General features: G+C 41.6%; 1 protein-coding gene and 1 long non-coding RNA gene across 3 annotated transcripts; one reads left to right on the top strand and one right to left on the bottom strand.

The window, feature by feature from the left end:
• On the bottom strand, positions 9,169 to 11,669 carry LOC110435659. Its single transcript, XR_002453463.1, has 3 exons — positions 11,421 to 11,669; positions 10,870 to 11,332; positions 9,169 to 9,265 (listed from the first exon to the last, which is right to left on the bottom strand). It is a non-coding gene; the product is annotated as an uncharacterized LOC110435659 (long non-coding RNA).
• LOC8083114 (transport inhibitor response 1-like protein Os11g0515500) lies at positions 17,128 to 23,106 on the top strand. Of its 2 annotated transcripts, XM_021461469.1 has the most exons (5): positions 17,296 to 17,618; positions 17,747 to 17,874; positions 18,118 to 18,630; positions 19,504 to 20,008; positions 22,095 to 23,089. In XM_021461469.1, exons 3-5 carry the CDS (start codon positions 18,179 to 18,181, stop codon positions 22,872 to 22,874), a joined length of 1,737 nt encoding a protein of 578 aa, XP_021317144.1. In that variant the 5' UTR covers positions 17,296 to 17,618; positions 17,747 to 17,874; positions 18,118 to 18,178; the 3' UTR covers positions 22,875 to 23,089. The 2 variants fall into 2 exon arrangements, with proteins under 2 accessions (XP_002450803.1, XP_021317144.1); XM_002450758.2 differs by lacking the exons at positions 17,296 to 17,618; positions 17,747 to 17,874 and adding an exon at positions 17,128 to 17,284 and having other exon boundaries at positions 22,095 to 23,106.

Raw genomic sequence — 23,478 nt, 5'->3', positions numbered from 1 at the left:
CTGATATATCAGCCGTGCTCATGGTCACGAGCGGCCCAGACCCTCACTTGATGAGCAAATTGGATTCACTAGAACTTGGAGGCGAAACTTGGTTGAGGTTGCTACCTCGTGCTTTGACAGAATGGCTATTCCGTGCTGGCAGGATTGGTATCCTGTGTTCTTAATTGGGATTGTTATCCTATGATATTAATGGGGTTGCTACCCCGAATTACTATCCGAGATTGCTACCTCGGAGATCTTAATAATAATAATAATTATAATGATGAGTAATAATATTGTTAATATACTTTCATCTAATTAAGGGTTGGGATGCTTCACTCATATTTAGTAATAGGTTGTTTTTAATAAAAGAATTGTAATAAAAGTGTACCAACTTAAAAGCTCACCTGCAGTTAAACAGTGTCAGCTTTTCCTTTGATTAAGCCTTGCATGTCATTATACTTTCCACCTGTACTTGTTGAGTTCGACATGAACTCACCCTTGCTATTTCCCCCACACCCCCAGTGTGTAGTAAAGTGCTGCTCAGAAGAAGAACAAAGAATGCTATGGAGTTTTCTAGAATCTTATCAGAAGTGCTTGGCGTACGGAGCCCCCAGTCAACCGTCCCTGAGAAGAATGGAGCCTAAGAAGTTCTAGCTACTGTTTCCGCGTACTCTGATGTTTGTAAGTGTTAATATAAATATGTTTTCCGCTATATATAACATTGTTTCTGATATTTCTATTCTTTGTTGTATGTGTGGACTTCCTGGGCACACATATGACGACTCTGGTCTTATTTTAAAAGCCAGGGTGTGACAGGAATGGTATCAGAGCAATGTTGACTGTAGGACGTATGCCTAGATAGCACTGGTCGATTTCTAAAGCTTATTTTAATATAAAACTATTTTCTCATCTCTTGACTATTTGATTCTGACTATTTCTTCATCCTTGTCATGTTGTATCCCCTCCTTGAATAGCTTCCTTTGAGCTATTTCTATTAATCTCCTTGGCTTTTGTTTAGTTGTTTTACTTAAGTCTTCAAAACTTATTTTATTCCAAAATTCGATGGCTCTTCATCATCTCGAACTTACCTTTTTAGGATGACCACCACTGTTGAAGAAGCACGTGTAGTATCGTTGATGTCATGTGTGTTTGTCATGCTTGGTTTGATGTTTTGTGTGTCGTCTTTGTCCTAGTGTTCGAAGGAGGTCTGGAAGAAGTCGTTTGGGGATTAGCTCGATCTTTGTTAAGTGGGGTAGTGATCTCTCTTATCCTATCCATCTATTGTCAATCTTGATCCTCTCCACCTATTTTTTCTCTCACTTCATGCTCCTTGTCCATACTACTCTAGCTCATTCTACTTCTACATATTGTCAGATGGTTGACACCAGTGATGACGTCAAAGGAAAGAATACCAGTGATCAGAGTCAGCAAATGACTTCTGCAACACAATTGAGCAGTAAAGGGACGATAGCTTGGCAATCCCAAATCCTAGAGATGACAGTTGATCGTATGGCTAGACTCCAGAAGCTTTTGATAGTAGAATCTTTACTTCTCCAAGGTGACATTGAAGAAGCTTACACCAAATGTCACGAAGACCCAACTATGCTACCCTTGTCCCTAGTAAACAACGAGAAGCCCTTGTTTACACAAGATCAAGTACTAAGTGGAGTGGAACCACATAAAGTTTATCAGCTATATTCAGAGAAGAACATGACCGAAACTCAGGAAGAAGCAATGAAGCGACAAGTCGTAGAAGCCTGGAAGAACATGAAAGCTAAGAAAGATGGTATTAATGAGGCACTTGGGGTTCAAGAGCCGTGTAATTGCTGCAGATATTATGGTTTACCGTGCCTTCAGAAAAAGTCAAGCGAAGGAAAGGTAGAAGTACCCCAGGATCAACAAACTGAAGGTAACAAGAAAAGGAAGGCAATCTCCCTAGAGCCACTATTAAGTGTCGAGCCAAATCTGAGATCTACATCACAGTTACCTGTAGCTCCAAACTCTCATCAGACACATTCATACCTTGAAGAATTAGATGCCCCTTCAGCTACACTTGCTATGCCAGAGATATGCCTAGATGGATGGACCATCACCTATACAGAGTTTCAGCCTCGAAAGAGCAATCAAGCTAAGAAACGAACAAGCGAAGAGACTCTATTGAAGGTGAACCCTCAGAACCAACAAGTTAGTAGCACTTTAGTTACTCCCGACACATCAATTCGAGGAGCTCAATGTCAGGATAGCACCAATGTTAAAACTGTTAGCAATGCTTGTTACCAGTGTCACAAAGAGGGACATCACAAGAAGCATTGTCCAAAGAAGTACCCAATTCATAACTATGTTAATGGTAGATTGAACCATGTGGATCTGTGTACTGCTCGTGAAGCACAAAATGTGGTGTTTGGATCAATTTTTGTCAACTCAACTCCTGCCACTGTTTTGTTTGACTCAAGTTCTTCACATTCTTTCATCTCAAACAAATGTGTTGCCGATCATAAGTTGCTTAAGTTGGAAATGAAGAAACCCATACTGGTCAAATCACCAAGAGGAAAGATAAGAGCAACCTACATGTGCCCAAAAGTCAGTCTTGACATAAAAGGTGCAAATTTTGAGGTGAATCTTATAGTTTTGGAATCAATGGAGATTGATATCGTTCTTGGAAGAGGGTGGTTAATTGCTTGTCATGGAGAGATTGATTGTACCCGACACTCAGTTTCCCTAACCACCCCATCAGGAGACAGGTTCGTGTATGAAGGCGCTCAACCTCACCCGAAGGATTAAAGGACTAATGGAAGGATTGTACCGACAACGAGGTAGTTCAAAAGGAATGTGGACCTTATAGAGAGGCAATCTTTACTCAACATCAGATGTGGAGTAGATTCTATTAGGACACTCAGATAGATTTGAATCAGTCAAGGAAATATGTAACACTTATGAAGTCAGCGATGGCTTTTAGCTTATAATGATTTTGCCTTCAGGTCGCTAGTAATCTTCTTTGTAAAATGAGATGTCTTGTTCAATGGACCTTATCATTTTTAATCTCCTAATATGAGTTATGAGTTGGTTGTCAAGATGTTTAGTCTATTTGTGGTAACCATGGAATCTCAGGCAAAGCACCTGGTGCTGTCCCAACATCGAGTGGTAGTGCTTACCTGCGAAGCGATCTTAAACATCCCATGCAGAATGAGTTGACAACCTTAGTGTAGTTCTCTCTTGCAACATTCTCCCGACACTACAAGTAGTAGGTCATGTCTACTTAGGATCCGTCTATGGAGACCACAAAGAAGCACTAAGTGACCTAGAAAGTGTCATGCCTATTGACCTAGCAAAGCAAGGCAATAGGAAACCGAGGTCCTAAGATAAGACTTATTTTTCACCTTGGAATATATGCTGGACTATCACGTGACAAAATGCAGAACCTGAAGGTCAGATGTAAAACCATACCATTAATGGTCAATTTCACCACACGCCTTGGATTGCTTTTCCGGGTGGTGCCTGAGAGCTTTATCCTGAATACACTCTTCATCTTTTGGCGTAGTCGCACACCATCACCAAGGAAATTAAGATAATTTTAATCTATCCTTTCCCAATCGTTGTGTTGATTCTCTCCCTGTTCCTCAGAATCTCCATCTGTGCAGTGTGTTGTCAAACTAGTAACCTCCAAAGGAAAACTTTGAAGATTATCTACCGTCAAGATGAGTGTTCTTATACAGGATTTTGGAAGATAAGCTAACACTTGGTTTAAGTGGGGTAGCGTCTGCTACGATCATCACTCTCGAAAATCTCTAATCATAAAGACATGGAGAACTATATATTGATCATTATCATTCTCACAATGAACCCTTATCAATTTTTCTATCATGTGATCTTTGATCCTACGTCTCATAGGACTACAAAATATTAAGCGTGAAGACTGGAAAATAAATTTAAGTCTCCCTCGTCAACTTTTGCTAATTTTTTATCCTTTCATCTACTATCTTATACATATCCAGAATCGAGGAAATTGTGAGTACTATAGTATCTATCTTTGTCTCCTATGTGTTATCTCCTGTTAACCTTGGCTTTTTGCCCTTGCACTTTATCGTAATACAGGATCCAAAGATCAATTTCTATCTCATATGTTTCTCTTTCTTTGTCTTCAAATCTGTAGCATACTCTATACCCTTTATGTCTATCTTTAATCCTTTGATCAAATCTTGAAAGTCTCGAAACAACTTCGATGATCTACTTTATCTTTCTCTCTAGTTTCTTCAAATCTCGGGACGAGATTTATGTTAAGTGGGGTAGATCTATAACACTCCAAAATTTTTAATTTTGGATTGTTATTAGAAAACACTAAATTAAATAAGAATTTAAATTTTTTCTAAAATATTCCAAGATTTATTTAGTTATTGAATTCAAAAAGAGAGAAAATTATGGAATTTTAAAACTTTTATAAAATTAAGTGAAGGGTGTTATGTTTGCGGTTGTGTGCTTTTGTGCCCTAGCTTTGTTTAGCTTCTGTGTGAAAAAAAAAGAATTTTAATATTTTCTAGCGAGCCACGTTTGGGTCCTGTTGGTTTTAAAAAAAAAATAAAACTCCAAAAGTCCTATTTGAAAACTAATTCGAGTTGGAAAACAATTTAGAAATGTGTTTAAACTAAAATATATTTGGATTTCAAAATAGTCTAAAAAAAACAAGTTCCAAATGATCCCAGGTTTTGTTTGGATTCAAAATGGTTTGAAATTTGTTTTGCAAAATAGTTTGTAAATCACTCTTTATAAAAAAAAGAGAAAGGGAGTTTCCTTCTCTCTGCAAATTTTGGCCCAACCCTGCAGCAGCACCAGCCCAGCCCCCTCCTTCCCCCCCCCCACTGCACGCGCATCGCCCTCGTGGGCCGCGGCCCATCTCGCGCCCCCGCCATTGGCCTGCTGCACCCCAGCGCCCACGCCCCGCCGCTTGAGCCTCTGCCATGCGGGCCCGCCTGCCAGCCCGCGCCCAAGCCACTGACGGCCCGGCCCCACTTGTCAGCGAGACGGGGCCATCGTCCCCAACCTCCCGCCCGATTCGGACGGGAGAGCCCGCCGCCGCCTCGCCTCGATTTCCGCGCTGCGCGCCTCCCTATGATCCCCGAGCCTATAAAGGCCTTGAGTAGAGCGCCGCAGCCCCCCCCTTCGAACCCTAATCGAGCGTCGCCGCTAGCCCGTGCCCTAGTCGCGCCGCCGCCATAGCCACCGCTCGAGGCCGACCCGCCCGCGTCGATCTCCGCCGTCGTGGCCTCTCAGGCGACAAGGACCGGTCCCTGAGCTTCGCACGGAGGTGAGCTACCCGCCAGACCCTTCCCCATCCTCTCTCTCGCACTCGCGCGCCCGCACGAGCTCATCGGAGGAGCGCCACCGCACCGAGCCGCTCCGCCGCGTGCACAGCCGCCTCCGGCCTACCCCGGTCACCACGGTGCCTCGCATCGCGCTCGCAAGGCCACTCCGTACCCTCCCGCGCCCTCTCTTTAGGCTCCTGAGCCTTGGAGCCGCCGTTGCGCTGTGCTCCGGCGAACCACCGCCACGCGCCACCGCGGGGAGCGCCGCTCCGGCGACCTCCTCCCACTGGAGTCGCCAGATCCGTCCAATCCGCGATCAACGGCCGAGATTAGATCCAGGCACCGGTCAACCGAGACGGTCAACGTGGCTGACGTGGCGGCCACGTCAGCGCCACGTGGTGCCACGCAAGCGAAGACTGGGTCAACCAGTCAAGATGCGGTCAGCCATGGCCGTTTTGCGAAAAAGCCCCTGCAGTTTTCGGTAATCAACCCGCGGTCCAGACAGTTCAAAAAGAGTTAGATCTAGGTCCTTGGTTTTAGCAGTTTAGCCCCTAGATCCATTGGTTTTTATAGAATAAGTCCAACATGCTTCTAAAATTCAGTTTATAATTATTTAAAATACTAAAATTAGTTTGGTTTATTTACAGTTTTGCCACCAATCTAGTTTTGGCCATAAAATGCACGTTTTAATTCCGATTGAGCCCATTCTTGTCGCGTTAGTTTCATATCGCCGCGCTCTACGCAGTAGTATACATATTCATCATGTAACTTATTTCTGAATTTATTGATTTAAATATAATTTGATTAATATTTATTAAATAGCTTTTAAATTAGGAACAATCTAGGGTTGTAATTCGGTTCTCGTTGCATTGTGACTATGTCGATGTAGTATACATATTAGCGGTGCTATATTTATTGTCTCATGTTCATGAGTATAATTAATCCGATTAATGTTTGGAATGCATTCCTATTTACTTAATTTAAAAACACATTAGATTTACACTTTGGTATTTATAATCAAATGTGAACTCAAATACTTCTTAATTATAATTTGGTTATTTAAACATGAAGCAAATAAATAATTTAGTAATATTTATCTAGAGTCTTTTTGATTTAAAAGTAAATAAAGTTTATAATTTTGATCTTTTTGTTAATAAATAAATGCCCACGTTAATAATATCAATTTTAATGTTTCTTTATTAGTTATAACTTGATTAGTTTAAATATGATATATAATCACTCGATTAGTTGCTTTCATATGTACTATATTTCAAAACTATAAATGCTTGTTTGGCTTTAGTGGTATATATTTAATTATAAATAGAATATGACTAACATTTAACCTTAACCTTTATAATCTCTTATAGTTTGGTCAGCTCAACTTTTAGACAAAGTCTATCACCTCTTTTCATAAAATACGACGAGCGTATAGTCGCCTTCTCCGTTACACTTCGAACCCCGAAAGTCGTGTCCGATTAACGATAGCTCCGTTCTCAATCGTTCTTGCTTTGTCACGATCGTAGCAACATGCCGTATCGTTTAGTGCGCTCTTTCTAAGCTTTTCTTTTGATTGTTGTTTGTTCTTAGTTGTGATTGTTTGTTTGTCTGTTTGTGTGGCTTGGTTGCTACGCATAGAAGAAGCGTGGTTCATCAACAGTGAAGATCAGGAGCTGAGGACCGTCTGTCGAAGCAGAAGATAGAGATCTGGAAGATGGAAACCAAAGACTTCTGAGCAGATATACGCTGGGAATTAAGGCAAGTGCAGGCACCCTTTGATCATATTGTACCTATGAACTTTAAATACATTTACTTTCCATTGCATGTGTCTTAATATTGCAAACCCTAAGGACATGACTAGTCTTCTACATATTCCTTGTATGCCTGGGTTTATACATGGGTAGTATAGTGAACAGTAGATATGCTTAGTTGCTCTACTCATCTAATCTATATAATAATAAAAATAATGATCTTGCTTAATAAATTCTTCAATGATGATAAATGATTAAATGATGAACAATGGTCACTTCGGTGATGGAGATGTTGCGGTGCTTGCGAGCATCGTGGTTTGGTTGAGAAAAGAGGGAGCGGGTACTGTTGGTGGTCCGGTTTGCCGGGGCGTACCCGTCTCTGCTCTCCGTAAGGACTTAGTCAGGGAGCGGCCCCCTGGGACTTACAGTGCAGCTCCAAGCTATATGGCTCTGGCTTGACTAATTATCAGGACCTCCGCTGGTAGGGTGTTACTTTCCGGGTAGGCGTAAGGAAGTAGCTTGGGTATTCATATTAAGAGGTCGGTCAGTTCGGGGTCCCATTGCTATGGGCACGGCTGCCGCGCGCCCCGGCAAAAACTTACGAGTGGCATCCTATTAGTTGGACCCTGTGAAAGGTCTCGTAGTGAAACCCTGCCTGCTCACCTTGGTAGTGTTTTGGGGAGTCGCGACCCCGGGCGAATGGGAATCACGACTTGGAGTGAACGTGCACACCTCTGCAGAGTGTAAAACTGATATATCAGCCGTGCTCACGGTCACGAGCGGCCCAGACCCTCACTTGATGAGCAAATTGGATTCACTAGAACTTGGAGGCGAAACTTGGTTGAGGTTGCTACCTCGTGCTTTGACAGAATGGCTATTCCGTGTTGGCAGGATTGGTATCCTGTGTTCTTAATTGGGATTGTTATCCTATGATATTAATGGGGTTGCTACCCCGAATTACTATCCGAGATTGCTACCTCGGAGATCTTAATAATAATAATAATTATAATGATGAGTAATAATATTGTTAATATACTTTCATCTAATTAAGGGTTGGGATGCTTCACTCATATTTAGTAATAGGTTGTTTTTAATAAAAGAATTGTAATAAAAGTGTACCAACTTAAAAGCTCACCTGCAGTTAAACAGTGTCAGCTTTTCCTTTGATTAAGCCTTGCATGTCATTATACTTTCCACCTGTACTTGTTGAGTTCGACATGAACTCACCCTTGCTATTTCCCCCACACCCCCAGTGTGTAGTAAAGTGCTGCTCAGAAGAAGAACAAAGAATGCTATGGAGTTTTCTAGAAGCTTATCAGAAGTGCTTGGCGTACGGAGCCCCCAGTCAACCGTCCCTGAGAAGAATGGAGCCTAAGAAGTTCTAGCTACTGTTTCCGCGTACTCTGATGTTTGTAAGTGTTAATATAAATATGTTTTCCGCTATATATAACATTGTTTCTGATATTTCTATTCTTTGTTGTATGTGTGGACTTCCTGGGCACACATATGACGACTCTGGTCTTATTTTAAAAGCCAGGGTGTGACAGCAGGTTTGTATGAAGGTATGGACAAGGAGGCGCTGGAAGAAGGAGCTACCACTATGTTGAGGATTGCAACTGATCTGTTGAACAAAAAACCTCGGAAGGAAAGCTGTTTGCTGTTGCAGGACACAGAGAAGGACCGTCAGAACGAATAGTGATAGTCACATACTACAAGAAGACTTGAAGAAGTGGCTGAAGGATGTTCAATGGCGTTTGTTTTTTTGTCTGATCTTTTGTAATATGCCTCTCTATACTATTGCTATCTTAGGTTCTGTCTTTGGGGTGTTGGTACTGTGGCTTGGATGTTCTGCAGTCGAGCTCTGTGCTTTTCTGTAGGGTTAAGTTGGTGTTTACAGAGTTGTGTGAGTGCTTGGTAAGCTAGCTTCGGTTCGATCTTAGATCTTGGCTTTCTAGCTTTTGCTCCTCTCATGTATCTGGGATAACACGCGTTGTATTTCCGTTATCTTGTTAATGGAAATGGGGTCACCCTCGGTTCAAAAAAAAAGTCTTTAGGGGTTTATCATATTAGACACATGCACATGAAGAGGTGATTAAATAGTTATTGGGTAACAAGGGAACTCATGTTACACTTGCCTTCCAAAACACTTGTCGATGGTTCCACTTCTCAAAGATATGCTCCTCATGTAGCTCCACTTCTAACGTCAGCAAACAATCGGTACAAGCATCACAAGAGAACCTAAAAATAATACACCAAGAATAACAACATAGGATAAAGGTTTTAAACATGCAGAACTTGCAACTATGATCATTGAGTGCAAAAACAACTAAACAAAGCTACGATTTAAAGAGGTATGGAAGTTCAAAGGTAGAAGATAGAAGGTATGATAAATGATAGGAATAGAATAGATATGATATATGTGGTGTAACATGAAAGATTTAGAGAGCATAAGGATTTATAGATGGATGACAAATGACGAGAGGACTGTATACAATGTGAATAGGACATTATGAAGTAAGCATACAAAGAATTAAGAGATAGATCAGATGACTATGTAAGCTTAATAAAAGGAATCTTGTACATGGCAATAGTTATGCAAGAGAGAGATGGTATAGTGAGATACTATCAAGAATATATATTTCTGGTTATAGTAGAATATGAAGACCCATAAACAATGGTGGTGGTTGGCAAAGATCGAATTTGCCAACAATGATGAGATGATGGTTACATAGTGAAAAGTGAGGATGAACCTATAGCTTAGGTTCGACAACCTAATTTAGGATATGACGATGACCATTTGGATTGGTAAAGAGAATATTTTGGAATATATTTCGACCAGTGGCTGCAGTAGGGTGAATGATTCATTAAAGGGGAACACGGCGAGACACCAGTGCACGCAGGTTGTGCACGGCAGCGGACAATGGGCTTATGATCAATGATAGCATACTATTATCAGCATATATCAGCAATCCATGTTGTGGGGTCTTTGTGGACCATATGAGTCATGTTCTAGCAAAAGGGAATGGTGGTTTGGCCATCTGTTAGCCAAAAATCGCAAACATAGGATGGGTGACATGGCAGATTTCTGGACAGCAGGAGTAGCAGTTGCCACGGCCTCGATATCTCGGCCATTATGGCACCTATGGACAAGATTACTTACAGAGGTATATGTGAGTTTATGATACACAATGCACTCGCCAATCGGCTGCAGCGCGGCTGCAGAGCAGCAGGGACAGCGAGCACTAAAAGAATGATATATAGTTCATCTTTGATCCTATGGCCACAAAACTTCTCAAGTATGTGTGCAAGGATATAAAACATATTTTTATTAAAGGACATGATCACTGGAGTGATAGAACAATGGGAACGCACATGCCAATTAGCAGGAACTCTGCTGTGGGGCTGCAGGGACAGTGAGCAAAAGATAGGATCATATCTCTTGCATATTTGGTCATATAGCCATGAAACTTTGCAGAGGCATGTGCAAGAATAAGACACACATGATGTATGAAGGGTTTGATGATTTGACTAATGTATTATAGAAAACAACACTACCAAACAGAGGCGCAATGTTGCTGAAACAGCAGGGACAACAAGCACTAAAAAACGATGATATCTCTTTCATCTTGAAGTCCCTCGCTATGATTTTTTGCAGAGATGTGTGTAAATATCAAAGGATTCATTATAGAGCTTGTTGGATGAATGGAGAACACGAACGTTGAACGGCAATAGCACCGATTGCGGGGAGAACTTTGCAGAAATTCGATCAAAATTCAATACGAGTACATGGTTTGCTGCAGGGACTATGAAAACATCATAGAGGATATTACAAGGGTTCTTACATCATGGAATTCCAACAACTGGTGATGTGGTTGGCAGCAGCCGGCATCAAAGAGATGTAGTCAGTGATCAACAGAGCAATGCCAAATCCACTTTGGGGATCATCCATGCCTCATTAGATATCAAAGAGACATATGAGAGAGGCACAAACAACAGGATTAGAGAGGAAAATTAGAGGGACAACCTTACTGTTGGGCAAGGGTCAATGGTAGCATCAACGTGGCTGCTAGGATCGACACCACCAACACGTTCACAGAGACGACATCGATGATTCGATCTTGGAGAAAATCTCTAGCCAACCAGGTATCAAAGAGATGGATGAGAGAGTCATAGGTAGCATGATCAAAGATGGGAGAGAGAGGGGCGACCTTGCTGTTGGTGAGAACCCAGCAGCAGCCAGTGGTGACGACATCGCTGCGAGGACAATGGGTCAACATGGCAGCAACAGTTTTCCATGGGGACGATCTGTGGCATACGAAGAAGATCAATTGGGAGATGTAAGGAGTAGTGGGTGCCATGGATCGAGATCAGCAGGGAAGGGTACACAGCTTACCATGGAAAAGAATGGCATCCATGGACTACGAGGTGAAGACTAGAGCGGCAAAATTGATTCATGGTGGCATCCTGAATTATTTTTGGTGGAGGAGCAGCAGTGGGAGGGAGGAGATGTGGAGGGAGAGTAGGAGGCGTCCTTGCTGATGGGAAGGTGAAGAAAGGGGAGGAGATGAGGAGGCTCCTCTGGTGCTTGCGTGAGGAGGGGAGGGGGAGGTTATATGGTTGTGGGCAGGGGCGGATCTAAGGGGGGCTGCCGGGGCTATAGCCCCCTCTACCCTGCCCGAGCCAGTGGAGCCCCCATAAAAGTTTGAGCCATTTTTCGTAGGGAAGGAGGGGCTGGAGGCATATTCTTGATGGTGAGGACGGAGGTTGAAGACGAGTGCTGACGCTGGTCTTGTTCCTGGGCCTTTTTTTCTTGTATTTGAGTCATTGAGTGGCCAGTATATAAAATAGAAAAGCTGTTTGGAGCCCATTAAGAAATAGACCTTTTTTCATTGTTTTCCAGTCCATACATGAGGGAGGAGGGGAGGCCAGTTGAGCAGAGTTGCGAGAGGGGGCGGCGGCGCGGGCTCGTGGCGTAGCGTTGCGGCGGCGACGGCTGCGCGGCGGACGGGATCCCAGCGGTGGCGGACGGGCGACGCGGCAGCCGGCAACCTGGCACGCTGTCGGCAGCGGCCACTGGCCAGGTGCCCACACGAGGCGAGCAGGCAAGGGGCAAGGCCAGGACTGGGCAAGGCGCCGAGGCGTACTGCAAGACGCAAGCAAGTGAGCAACAGCAAGCAGCCAAGCATCTAGCGGCAGGTATATACAAGTTCTTTTTCTTTGGATTTTTTCCTTTTAACTTGAACTTTGTAATTTGTAATTTTTTCAAATTTCGTTATAAGATTTTATAAATTGCAGATTGTTCAAAATGTCCAAAAGAACATTGCACACATATTATTCTGGTTCAAGTAGTGCATCAACTCTAGACACTAATGACGCATATTTTTTTCTTGTATATAGATTGCTTCTAGTGATTCATGAAGAATGCGGCAGTGGGAAAGTGTGGAACGTCGATCTTTGTTGGTTAGTTATGAAAAAATGTATCTTTTACTTTTACTTATGTGTTTTATAATGCGCTTTCGATTATTTATCATAGTTATCATGTTCAAAACTGCTATATTTTAGCTTCGTATGGGATATAATTGAGTTCAATTGCCCTAGCTCTCTTTGGCTTAGCCCCCCTAAATATTATTTCTAGATCCGCCACTGGTTGTGGGTTTGCTGCTTGGGTGCATGCACTTGAAGAGAATTAAAAATGGGTGAGTGAAAGAATGGAGTTAAGAGAGGATAAGAGGTGTGGGCTACTGGTTTAGGCCACTCACAATGCAAGACTCTATCACAGAGTCCAAGACAATTAATTACATATTATTTATGGTATTTTGCTGATGTGGCAGCATATTTATTGAAGAAACAGGTAGAAAAAATAAGACTCCAAGTCTTATTTAGACTCTAAGTCCACAGTCTTCGAGGTAATAAATAACTTTAGACTCTATGATAGAGTCTGCATTGTGAGTGCCCTTATGCGTGAGAAAAAGAGAGGAGGAATGGTTGTTTGTTGTGTGCATGTATGGCATTTATGTATGGCATTTAAAAGATGGAGTAAATGTGTACACAAGAGGGTGGAGTGAAGAGATTAAGTGCTGCCATTTGTATGAAGAAAAGGGGAGGTCGGCATTAGGAGAGGACAGGGACAACACCTTGGTGAAATAGTGTTGCTTCATATTTACCATTTGAAGAAAAAGAGATTAATTGATGGAATTAACTAATGGAATAAAGAGTGGTTCAGAAAAATAAGAGAAGAATTTAATTGTTGCATCTATTTCTTGCATCAGGAGAAGTGATGGACGTCCATGGCATGTGGAGTAGTTGCAGCCATTGCTTCTGTGGAGTAATAAGGAAGAATAAAGAATAGCATGCAAAGGAGATGGGGCAATAATTATTGGACAAGGAATTAAATGGTGTTGTATTCCTTTGCATGAGGGAGGGAAATTGCGCAAGGGAAGAGGGAGCTTGCATGCACTCCATTTAGAGTTGGAATTGATGGGCTCATGGAAATTAAGAGGGAAAAATATATTTGCATGAGGAAGGGAGGAAAGAGACGCCACCAAGAAGAGAAGAGGGGCAACATCATCACATAATATTGTTGCTGCATGCATGCAATTGAATAGATAAGTCAATTTGTTGGAGAAATTATGGAGGAGTATACAAAGGAGATGAACCACTGGATTAAATATTGCTATTATTTGTATGAGAGGAAAGGGGGAGAAGGCATCATAAGGAGAAGAGGAACTGATCTACTCTCGTGAGGGAGGGAAGAGAAAAATAGGTACACCTTTGTTACATGTATGCATGCACAAACAAAAGGGAGAGTGTGGAGTATGTCTTCCCTTTACTCATACAAATTAGGGAGAGCATTAAGAAGAAAGAATAGACATTGAGGGCTATTGCTTTTGCATAGAAAAAATAGGGACGTGTGAACAACAGTAGGATGTAGCCAGCCATGGGAGTAGTTGCTCTTTACAATGCATATCAATATTGAGATAAGAAAGGAAATTAGAGAGTGGAATTATGATGATTATTGCTGCTTGGTCCAAAGATGAAAGGGGGCATTATGTGCTTCTAGTATTTCTGCATTGGGGAAAAGAGGAGGGTGACACCATATATGAGAGAGCTGCATCTTGATGTGAAAGAGAGAGGGAGATAGGGGCAGCTAGGAGTCAAGAGAAAGAAAGAGAGGTGTGTTGAGCTGAGTTGTGCTTGACCCAAAGCAAGAGAAAGATGTGTAATGATCCATTGGGAAAACAAGAGAATGTGGACTAGGTTGGATTGACCTGAAAAATTCATGGACACCAATATAGCTGAGAGCTCGGGAAAGGAAAAAAAAGAGAGAAAGAGAGAACGGGTCATGCTAGATTTTTATAGGATGTTGGCAAAATACTTCTGGTATTTTGGGGAGATTAAATTGGGACCAACCCTAGGCATATTTGAAAACATTTAACTTTATTTTTCACACAAAAACACAGTGCAAAGGCATGAATGCAACAAACCACTGAGTTGTATTGCAAAAATTGTAGAAACCCATATTTTTCCACTATCTAAAATGTTGACAACATAACTAAAGTTGGTACATTTTATAAAATAGTAAAAAATCTTTTGTTTTATTTTTAGTGTTTTCTAAGTCATATCCCAAAGTAGGAATTTTGGTGTGTGATATGTACATGTCAAAGGAGGTATTTATAGAGGTCATAGTCTTCGTATCTTACATGCAAATGACTATTTTACCCCTGATCTACATATTTACAGCCCCTTTTCAACTATAAGGATGAGGTGGTCATTTTCTCTCTGCAAACCTTTATTCCTCTATTTTTGCTCTTCAATCTTTTTGGAGTCTTCACCTTTGTACTTGGTTGATTTTCACTTTATTTCGACTTCTGAATGTTAAGCGAAGTCAAATCTTTGCCTTCACTAGTTTTTGTTTCTCTTTGTTTCTGAGTGAAGACGAATTCCTTCATGCGAAGTCATCTTCACTCTGCTTCTTTTTCTTGCAAGTTGATTTTGTTATAGAAACCAAAGATTTCAACTCCAAAGTTTGGGACTGATTTCCGTGGCGAAGTTAAATTCCCACATGAACAACCACTAAGAGTATCTCCAACAATTTGCCATTTGGCTTTCCCATCCTTCATTTTTTTTGGTAAAATAAGAAAAAACCATCTCCAATAGTTTGGCACCTTCCCTCCCATCTTTTCCAACCCCGCAAAAATTATCCCGAGCGCGCATATAGGAACCCTCATCTGGAGTTTCCGGACCCATCTAGTAAAAAGTAAGAAATACATGATTCTAGATGAGAAAAACATAAGAAAGAAAGATCTGGTGAAAGGACTTAAACACGTACATAAATAAGTTTAGAGTTCTTGATACAAAACATGAGACTGGATCATAGGAAAAAGTATCAAGAAAAAAACTTTCAAAATAGAAATATAGAAAACTCTTGGAGATGACTTCTTTTTTCTCTTCATACTAATTTAGGAGTTAACAAACATCATATTTATGAAAACTCTTGGAGATGCTCTATGGTGCTTTTTATTTTTCCGATCACTCGGTGAAGAGAAAGGCTTCCATACTTTTTTTTAAAAAAAGTAAAGAACAAATCCTAAAGCAATATTGTAAATGATACAATACTTAGTGAATGTATTTGAATTTGTTTTTACTATCTTTCAACATATAAGAACTCGGTGAGCATATTGATGGATATTTAATGGTGTCATCGCTGTATCGAAAAGAATAGGCTCAACTAATCAAGGAAGGTCAATCACTCTTGCTAAATTTTAGCCAACTAAAATTATTTTAGCTACTCTTAGGTCGCTAGTAGGACTAAACTATTTTAGCTCTTTTTAGTCAATATATTTAGAAGTTTACTAAAATAACTAAAATTTAGCAAAGGAACCAAACATACCCTCAATCCATAGCGCTCCGTGACTTTTTTTTCTAGAAAAATTATTTCCACAACCTTTTTTAAGAACTATAAAGTTATACACATAACTTTTACGCATAGTTTATGAGGCATAACTTAGTTAACATATTTTTAATAATATTATATAGACAACTTGTCATTATAACTTTTGTATGCAATTTTTAATGGTCAACTTTTGTTCATAAGGCCAGTTTTAATGCAGTTTTATTAGAGTTTTATGAACATTAAATATGCTGATGTGACACTGTATTAATGAAGAGAGAGATTATAAAAAATTAATGAAAGCAAAGAGAGAGTTTCATCCATTTTTTTGAAAATATGGATATACTGGAAACTATATTATGGAACTCTCCCTGAGGATAGCCTAACTATTTACGGACAAACTTATTCATAGTGATTTCTTAATATATTTATAATTTTTTTATTTTTAGAAAATTACAAAGCTATACATACAAATTGTATGCATAATTTTTTACATAATAACTTATCATCATAATTCACAATACATAATTAGTATTAATAGATAGATCGTTAAAAATTTTTATAGTAAAATTATTTGAAGATATAAATATTGCACATATTTTCTATAAACCTAGTTAAGGTTGATAAAGTTTGGTTTGCACGCATCCATTTCAATGAGTTTGGTTAAGGGATTATTCCGAAAGGAATTTTTCATTTTCCACATCTTACACAAAAACTAGACACTCTCATTGGATACTTCCTCCGTTCTAAACACTGTAACTACTGTTAAATTTTTTAAAATTTAACTATGTGTTAATAAAAAATTACATCAAAATTTAAATAAATTTATTAAAAATATATATTCTCCCATAAATATAATCTACTACCTGTTAACTCTATCATAGCAACTCCAATAGGATCTCCACTCCAAGCCACCTTCTAAACGAGTCCCTATTCTAAATCTAGAGACTTAATTTAAAAAATCAACTCCAACCCACCTCTTGGGCTCCCATTGGCCATTTTCCATGCCCTTCTAAATTATAATTTCAACCCATCACATCTAGAACCCTCTATTCTATTTGTTTATGAGGTGGGTTAGAGTTGGGTCTTAATTTGAACTTCTACTTTTTTATCATAGCATGTAAATAAAAATTTAAAAGCCTTAATTTAGAGATTTAATTTAGGGATTTGGGTTGGAGTTGCTCTCATAAACATAAATACTAGTATCACTCTATCGACGAGTAATGACAAGAAGACAAGAGAAGAGGAAAATCAAGGACAAGAGACGTACCAACCTCGGCTACTACGACGACCCGTACGAGGAGGAAGAAGTCGACTGGCGTGGCGGAGGCGGCGGCGGTTCCACCCCCCACGCGAGAAATTCCCAGGTATTCTCCCTGCAGATTCCATCTCCTCGTCCCCCTTCTCCGATCCGATCGATCGCGGATCGCTGCGTTTCCTGGTTCCTCAGGTTTATGGGGGATTTTTTTGTAGTGGGTTACCTCCCCCCTTCTTGTTGGCGTGGGGGGAATTCGAGGGTTTAGTCTTGGGGTTGATCGGAGGCGAAAGCTGCGACATTCGTGTGGTTAGGCCAGCGATTCTCACTGCTGTGGTTCACGATTTTTCCAATTTCGTCTGATTTGCCTTCCTTTTTCTGGTGTCTTTGTTAGGGCTCCGATTCTGAGCCATGAAATGGATGGATCTTCTGATCTTGTAGTTTTGGTGAGTTCGTCTCTCAATAGGAGAGATTCTTTGTCTGGGATTGTCTGATTGGTCCAGAAACATCCGAAAGGGAAAAGGAAACCCGGTTTGGCCTCTTCTTTGAACTCCAATTTACCTTTTTTTTTCAGAACACACGATTTCTGTCAGTCGAAGTTGTGGACTCAGATGGTCCCATGTGTCATCCACACAAGTGGCAACATAATCAAAGTGTCAATGTTTGGAGTCCCAAATATGCAGTTTTCTCCTCTGTGAACTGGTGCTAATTTAACTGCTTTCTTCTACACAAACCATCATCTGCTGTCTGATCCGTATTAAATTATCTGCTGTCTGATTCGTATTCTGTTTTAACTCTTGTCGAATAGTAGCACTTGCAACCAAGTGCTGCTTTGCGCAAACTGGCCTGCAAATTCATCTTCATTCCTGCAAATATTCATTAGTTAATTAATGCCTATATCTGATCTGATATAAAATTTTGTCCATGTTGTTTGTTTGTGAGCAGGCAGCCATTTGGGGAGCTGCACGAGTAATGGAGGTTTATTAGGATTCCAGGGGGCATCAGAATGGCATACTTCCCTGAGGAAGTAGTGGAGTACATCCTTGGCTATGTAACCTCACACCGGGACCGCAACGCCGCGTCCTTGGTGTGCCGGGTATGGTACGACATTGAGCGCCGTGGCCGCCGTTCGGTGCTTGTAAGCAACTGCTACGCGGTGCACCCAGAGCGTGTACATATGCGGTTTCCCAACATGCGTGCACTGAGTGTGAAGGGTAAACCGCACTTTGCTGACTTCAACCTTGTCCCGGCGGGTTGGGGTGCCAGTGCAGAGCCATGGGTGGATGCGTGCGCCCGTGCATGCCCAGGTCTTGAGGAGCTCCGGCTGAAGCGTATGGTTGTGACTGATGAATGCCTCAAGTTGCTTTCTTGCTCTTTTACCAACTTTGAATCACTTGTCCTTGTCTGCTGCGAGGGGTTCAGTACTGCTGGGCTTGCTAACATTGCCACCAATTGCAGGTGAGAATTCTGAAAACTTGGACGTTATCATGTTTGAGAAAGTGCCTAGTGCCATTATTTTATTTCATCCAGCATGGCCATTTGAATTAACAACAATTCATTTCAGTATAATGTTTGCAATCTTCATGCTGCTGCTGCTGAGTTTATTGTTTGTGCACCATTTTATACCAGATAACGCATGCCTTTTCCATCTCTGTATACTTCCTTGGCTCTTGATTATTATAAGCTAGCTACTGTGTGTTTATAAAGATTTCCCAATGTGAATAATTGATGCAATGCAAAAATCTACGGAACAGAAGTTATCTATACTTCCTGTTCTCATCTACAGGATTTCAACATGTTTTCGTTAGTTTGCAGTTTCTCCATAGCTCTATCTGAATGATATTTAAGCATTGAAATGTTGTTTATGATTCCTTTGGTTTATGTCCGAATACCATCATTAAGATCTCAAATGCTTTGCAGAGCACAAACTCTTGAACAAAAATCTTTGATGAAAGGTGGTGCAGTAGTTTCTTTAACTCTTTAAGTCTGCTTAGTACATGCCTATTGCCTAATGATTGAATTCCATTCCTTGTTTCTATTTCTCTTGTAAAGTACATAATGCTTTAGAAAAAAGCATGGTTAAGATTGCGACACCTAACTAGAACAATTATATTTCAATGCTGGAAGAAAGATCAAGCTGCAGTTAGTATTATTAGCTTCCAGGTCTGACATCTTCGGTTGTGTTAAGCAAACTTCATTTTGACTGACAAAGTGTCTCTTATTGTTTAGTTTGATACAGAGATTTTACTTATGGTTATGTTTAGTTCACTCAATTTTACATAGGTTATTAGTCCACTCAATTTTACATATTTTGTTACTCTTCGCTTTCAGGTTTCTTAAGGAACTCGACTTACAAGAGAGTTGTGTGAAACATCAAGGCCATCAGTGGATTAATTGTTTTCCCAAGCCTTCAACATCACTAGAATGCTTGAATTTTTCTTGCTTGACTGGGGAGGTAAATGCCGTTGCATTGGAGGAACTTGTTGCAAGGAGTCCAAATCTTAAAAGTTTAAGGCTGAATCCTTCAGTTCCAATTGATGTCTTGCCCAGAATCCTTTCTCACACACCTATGCTAGAGGATTTAGGTACAGGATCTTTTGTACTAGGCAATAACGCTGGTGCATATATCAGTCTATACAGAGCTCTTGGAAAGTGCACTTTGCTGAAGAGTTTATCTGGTTTTTGGGATGCTCCGGGCTTGTATGTTCGAGGAATGTTGTTGCCGATTTGCAGGACCAGGGCCCTTACATGCCTGAATCTCAGCTATGCTCCTTTGATTCAGAGTGACCAGCTTATCAGTATTGTTCGTCAGTGTACAAGGCTCCACGTCTTATGGGTAAGATTTACTTGCAGTGTTGCTAGGAAGTTTAGGCTCACTTATTACATTGAACTAGCCTAATTGCCTGTGCAAATATCTGGCTAGATTTGAAAATATAGTGGAATTCACTGTATTACTCTTATGCCTATGGTTGAAAAAACAATTGCCGTTGCTATTAGTGCCTATTGAGTGTTGTTGCATTTTCTCTTGATAAATAAGAATGTCTTTTTATATTCCTTATTATTCTCTCCCAGATGTTTTTTAATTTTAGGATAGTTTTGGTTCCTTGGAAGTTCCTGTAGCTTTACATATGTTGATCACCTGATGCAGTTTTGAGGGTTTAACAAGCTAGACTGTATTAGATTCTCAACTTCAATGTTTTCAAGGCTGTAAGGCGAGGCGTGGCGACAGACTACCGCCTTACGCTTAGGCGACTAAAGCGTGAGGCGAGGCAACGCCTTAAGAATTTAAGCAAAACTTAAAGCATCAGCTAAGTGCAGTAGTTGAATAAAAAAGAAAAGGAAAAAAGAAAAAGAAAGGAGTAACAAATGGACTGGCCCAGCCCCCCAGGCAGCCCATGTGTCCCTCCCCGTCCTGGTGTGGTGGCTTCCCTCTCTCTCGTTCCAAAATCTCCCGATTCGGAAGCGCCGTCGCTCTCCTCTCTCTCGTTTTCCCCTCTGCTTTGCTCGCCCCTCTCCAGACTCTAGATGCGTTGCTCTGCTTCGCTTGCCCCTCTCTAGATGCGCTGCTCTGCTTCCCCTCCCTCACTGCTCAGCGCTCAGCTCTACAGCCACCACCGTCCCCTTCCAGATCGAGCGGGAGACGGCAGAATCGAGCAGGCCAACAACAGAACCGATGAGAAGACGGCGGAATCGAGCGGGCCAGCATCAAAATCCACGAGGAGACCGTGGATCAAGGGGGCGTAAGCATGTGCACAAGGCGATAAGGTGCCGCCTTACCCCTGAGGCGAGCCAGGAGCGACCAGACACCTAAGCGACGCCTTGAAAACCTTGCACAACTTACAAAATATTCCGGGTCCATCTATTTCAAGGTTGATTAACTGGAATGATGGGTATTGGATATTTTGTTCATGTATGTACTCTGTTTATTTTGGCAACAAATGTTCTACTTCTAATCTAATTACTTAGGGTACGTTTGGTTCTTTTGACGAGTACTGTATAGCCTTGCTGAGTTAGAAATCAGAAAGACATGGTCATTTGGTTGCTGGGTAAGACTTCCTTGGAACCTGACTAGCGAGTTTTTTGATTGCTTCTATAAGCAAAGCGAATTCAGCTCGCCAGCACTGTAAGCCTGGTCGAGCTGGTGAGGTGAGGTTGTGCTGGCTCGGGAACCAACTTGCCCTTAGGTATGAGTTGTGCCCAATAGTGAAGAGGTAGGTCTGCATACAACACCTTTTATTAAACTGTCTAGTAGTCTTACAGTTAAGACATACAGAGTCCAATAATACTACACTCATGTTTCTTAATCTCTAGTTTGTACCAATATACACGTGTCAGAACCTTGCTTACCTGCCAATGTAACAATATACATTCCTGTATTTTTGTTGTGATGAAAGTTAGCTAAATGTAAGGAACTTTTGAAATAAAAACCTTTTCAAATATCCTTGCCATGTTTAAGTAAGGTCACAACGATTTATTGATACTGTTTTGTGTTTCTCTGCATAAGAAAAAGTTGCTCCATCTACTGGATGTCAGCATGTTATTGATATCCTTAGGGGTATGACTTATGAGTTGTAACCCTGTATTGATATCCTTAGCATTATATGATTCAACCTGTATGGATTTGATTCCTGTCACATTTAGTTGCATTGGACGAAAGTGGCAATGCTATGTGATAACTAATTACTTCATTGGGTTATTAGTGTTTAGATTTCATTCGCATTACACTTACTCTTAGGGAAGCTCCATTTCTGGTTGATTACATCAAATATAACTTCAGGCTTACCAAACTAATTGCCATTGAATAGTCCTAAGAAATGGATTGTAGAAGTTAAACTTTGACGATTGAATGCTTGTTTCAGTAGGTGGCACCCTTACTGTTTTGCCTCATTACATGTTTCTTAGACTTGACCCTTTGTCTGCAGGTATTAGATCACATTGGTGATGAAGGATTGAAGGTTTTGTCCTATTCTTGTCCTGATCTTCAGGAGTTGAGGGTATATCCAAGTGATCCAAATGCTGCAGCAAGAACTAGTGTGACGGAGGAAGGGTTGGCAGCCATATCTTTCTGTCGGAAGTTAGAGTGTGTGCTCTTCTTCTGTGATCGAATGACAAATACTGCGCTCATCACTATAGCAAAGTACTGTCCACTGCTAACATCCTTCAGACTATGCATTCTGGAGCCTAGGTCAGCAGATGCTGTGACAGGGCAGCCACTGGACGAAGGCTTTGGGGCAATAGTGCAGTCCTGCAAAGGCCTGAGGCGTTTCGCCATGTCGGGCCTCCTCACGGACAGTGTGTTCCTGTACATCGGCATGTACGCGGAGAAGCTGGAGATGCTCTCCGTAGCATTCGCAGGGGATACTGACGACGGCATGGTCTACGTGCTCAACGGCTGCAAGAACCTCAAGAAGCTGGAAATCAGGGACAGCCCCTTTGGTGATGCGGCTCTCCTTGCGGGCGCGCACAGGTACGAGTCGATGCGCTCTCTCTGGATGTCGTCCTGCGAGATCACCCTGGGGGCCTGCAAGACCCTTGCGGCGGCCATGCCAAACATCAATGTCGAGGTCATCAGTGAGGCGGGGGCGAGCGTTGGTGCGACGGATGATGGCATCAGCAATGCGAGGAAGGTGGATAAGCTATACCTCTACCGGACTATCGCCGGACCCAGGAGCGATACGCCAGGATTCGTTTCGATATTGTGAGCTGTACCTACTAACTACTGTAGTGGCTAAAGGATTTATACCCGGCTTTTTAGAACAACTCGACGTTCTTAACCATATGCCTGCTATGGCTGTGCTACTCTGTCTCGTAGTGTTGGAAACACAATGTGTGTATATATCGTTCTGTGGAACTGAAACCTTGGTGCTATGTGAACCTTGTTTATGCCGGACACGTAATAGATCTTAAATAGGAGTAACATAACGTTTTGTACAAGTGTTTCATGCTGGCTGCTCGAAATTTCCTCATGTTTTTTTTTTAGTTGATAACATGTGACCCCTTGGAGACCCGGAATTTGTTGGTTGCGCAGCTCTGTTGGATGTGAAGGAATGACCTGGAGAGGGCAGCTGCGGATCACGAATGTGGCCAGTGGCAGTGGGCCACCTGCCGCCGCGCCGCACATGGCTGATGCCTGATGTCCGGGCCGACCACATGCGTGCTTGGAATTGGATTCTTCCATGCACCCACACGCATACACATCATTCGCAATGGGTGGGCCGGTGGATTTCCTTAGGCGGGTCAAACTTTCTTGGGCAATTTTGGGCCTGGGTGCGGGGAAGCCCCAAAACTATGGCTTAAACCTTGCTA

Source organism: Sorghum bicolor, chromosome 5 (assembly GCF_000003195.3).
Source record: "Sorghum bicolor cultivar BTx623 chromosome 5, Sorghum_bicolor_NCBIv3, whole genome shotgun sequence".
NCBI lineage: Eukaryota > Viridiplantae > Streptophyta > Magnoliopsida > Poales > Poaceae > Sorghum > Sorghum bicolor.
This window is presented reverse-complemented; position numbering and strand designations above follow the sequence as displayed.

Coding starts and splice junctions, on each gene's coding strand:
- LOC8083114 (XM_002450758.2), top strand. CDS start 18,179: ATGGCATACTTCCCTGAGGAAGTAGTGGAGTACATCCTTGGCTATGTA. Junction 18,631..19,503: donor AACATTGCCACCAATTGCAG/GTGAGAATTCTG, acceptor CTTCGCTTTCAG/GTTTCTTAAGGAACTCGACT. Junction 20,009..22,094: donor CAAGGCTCCACGTCTTATGG/GTAAGATTTACT, acceptor CTTTGTCTGCAG/GTATTAGATCACATTGGTGA.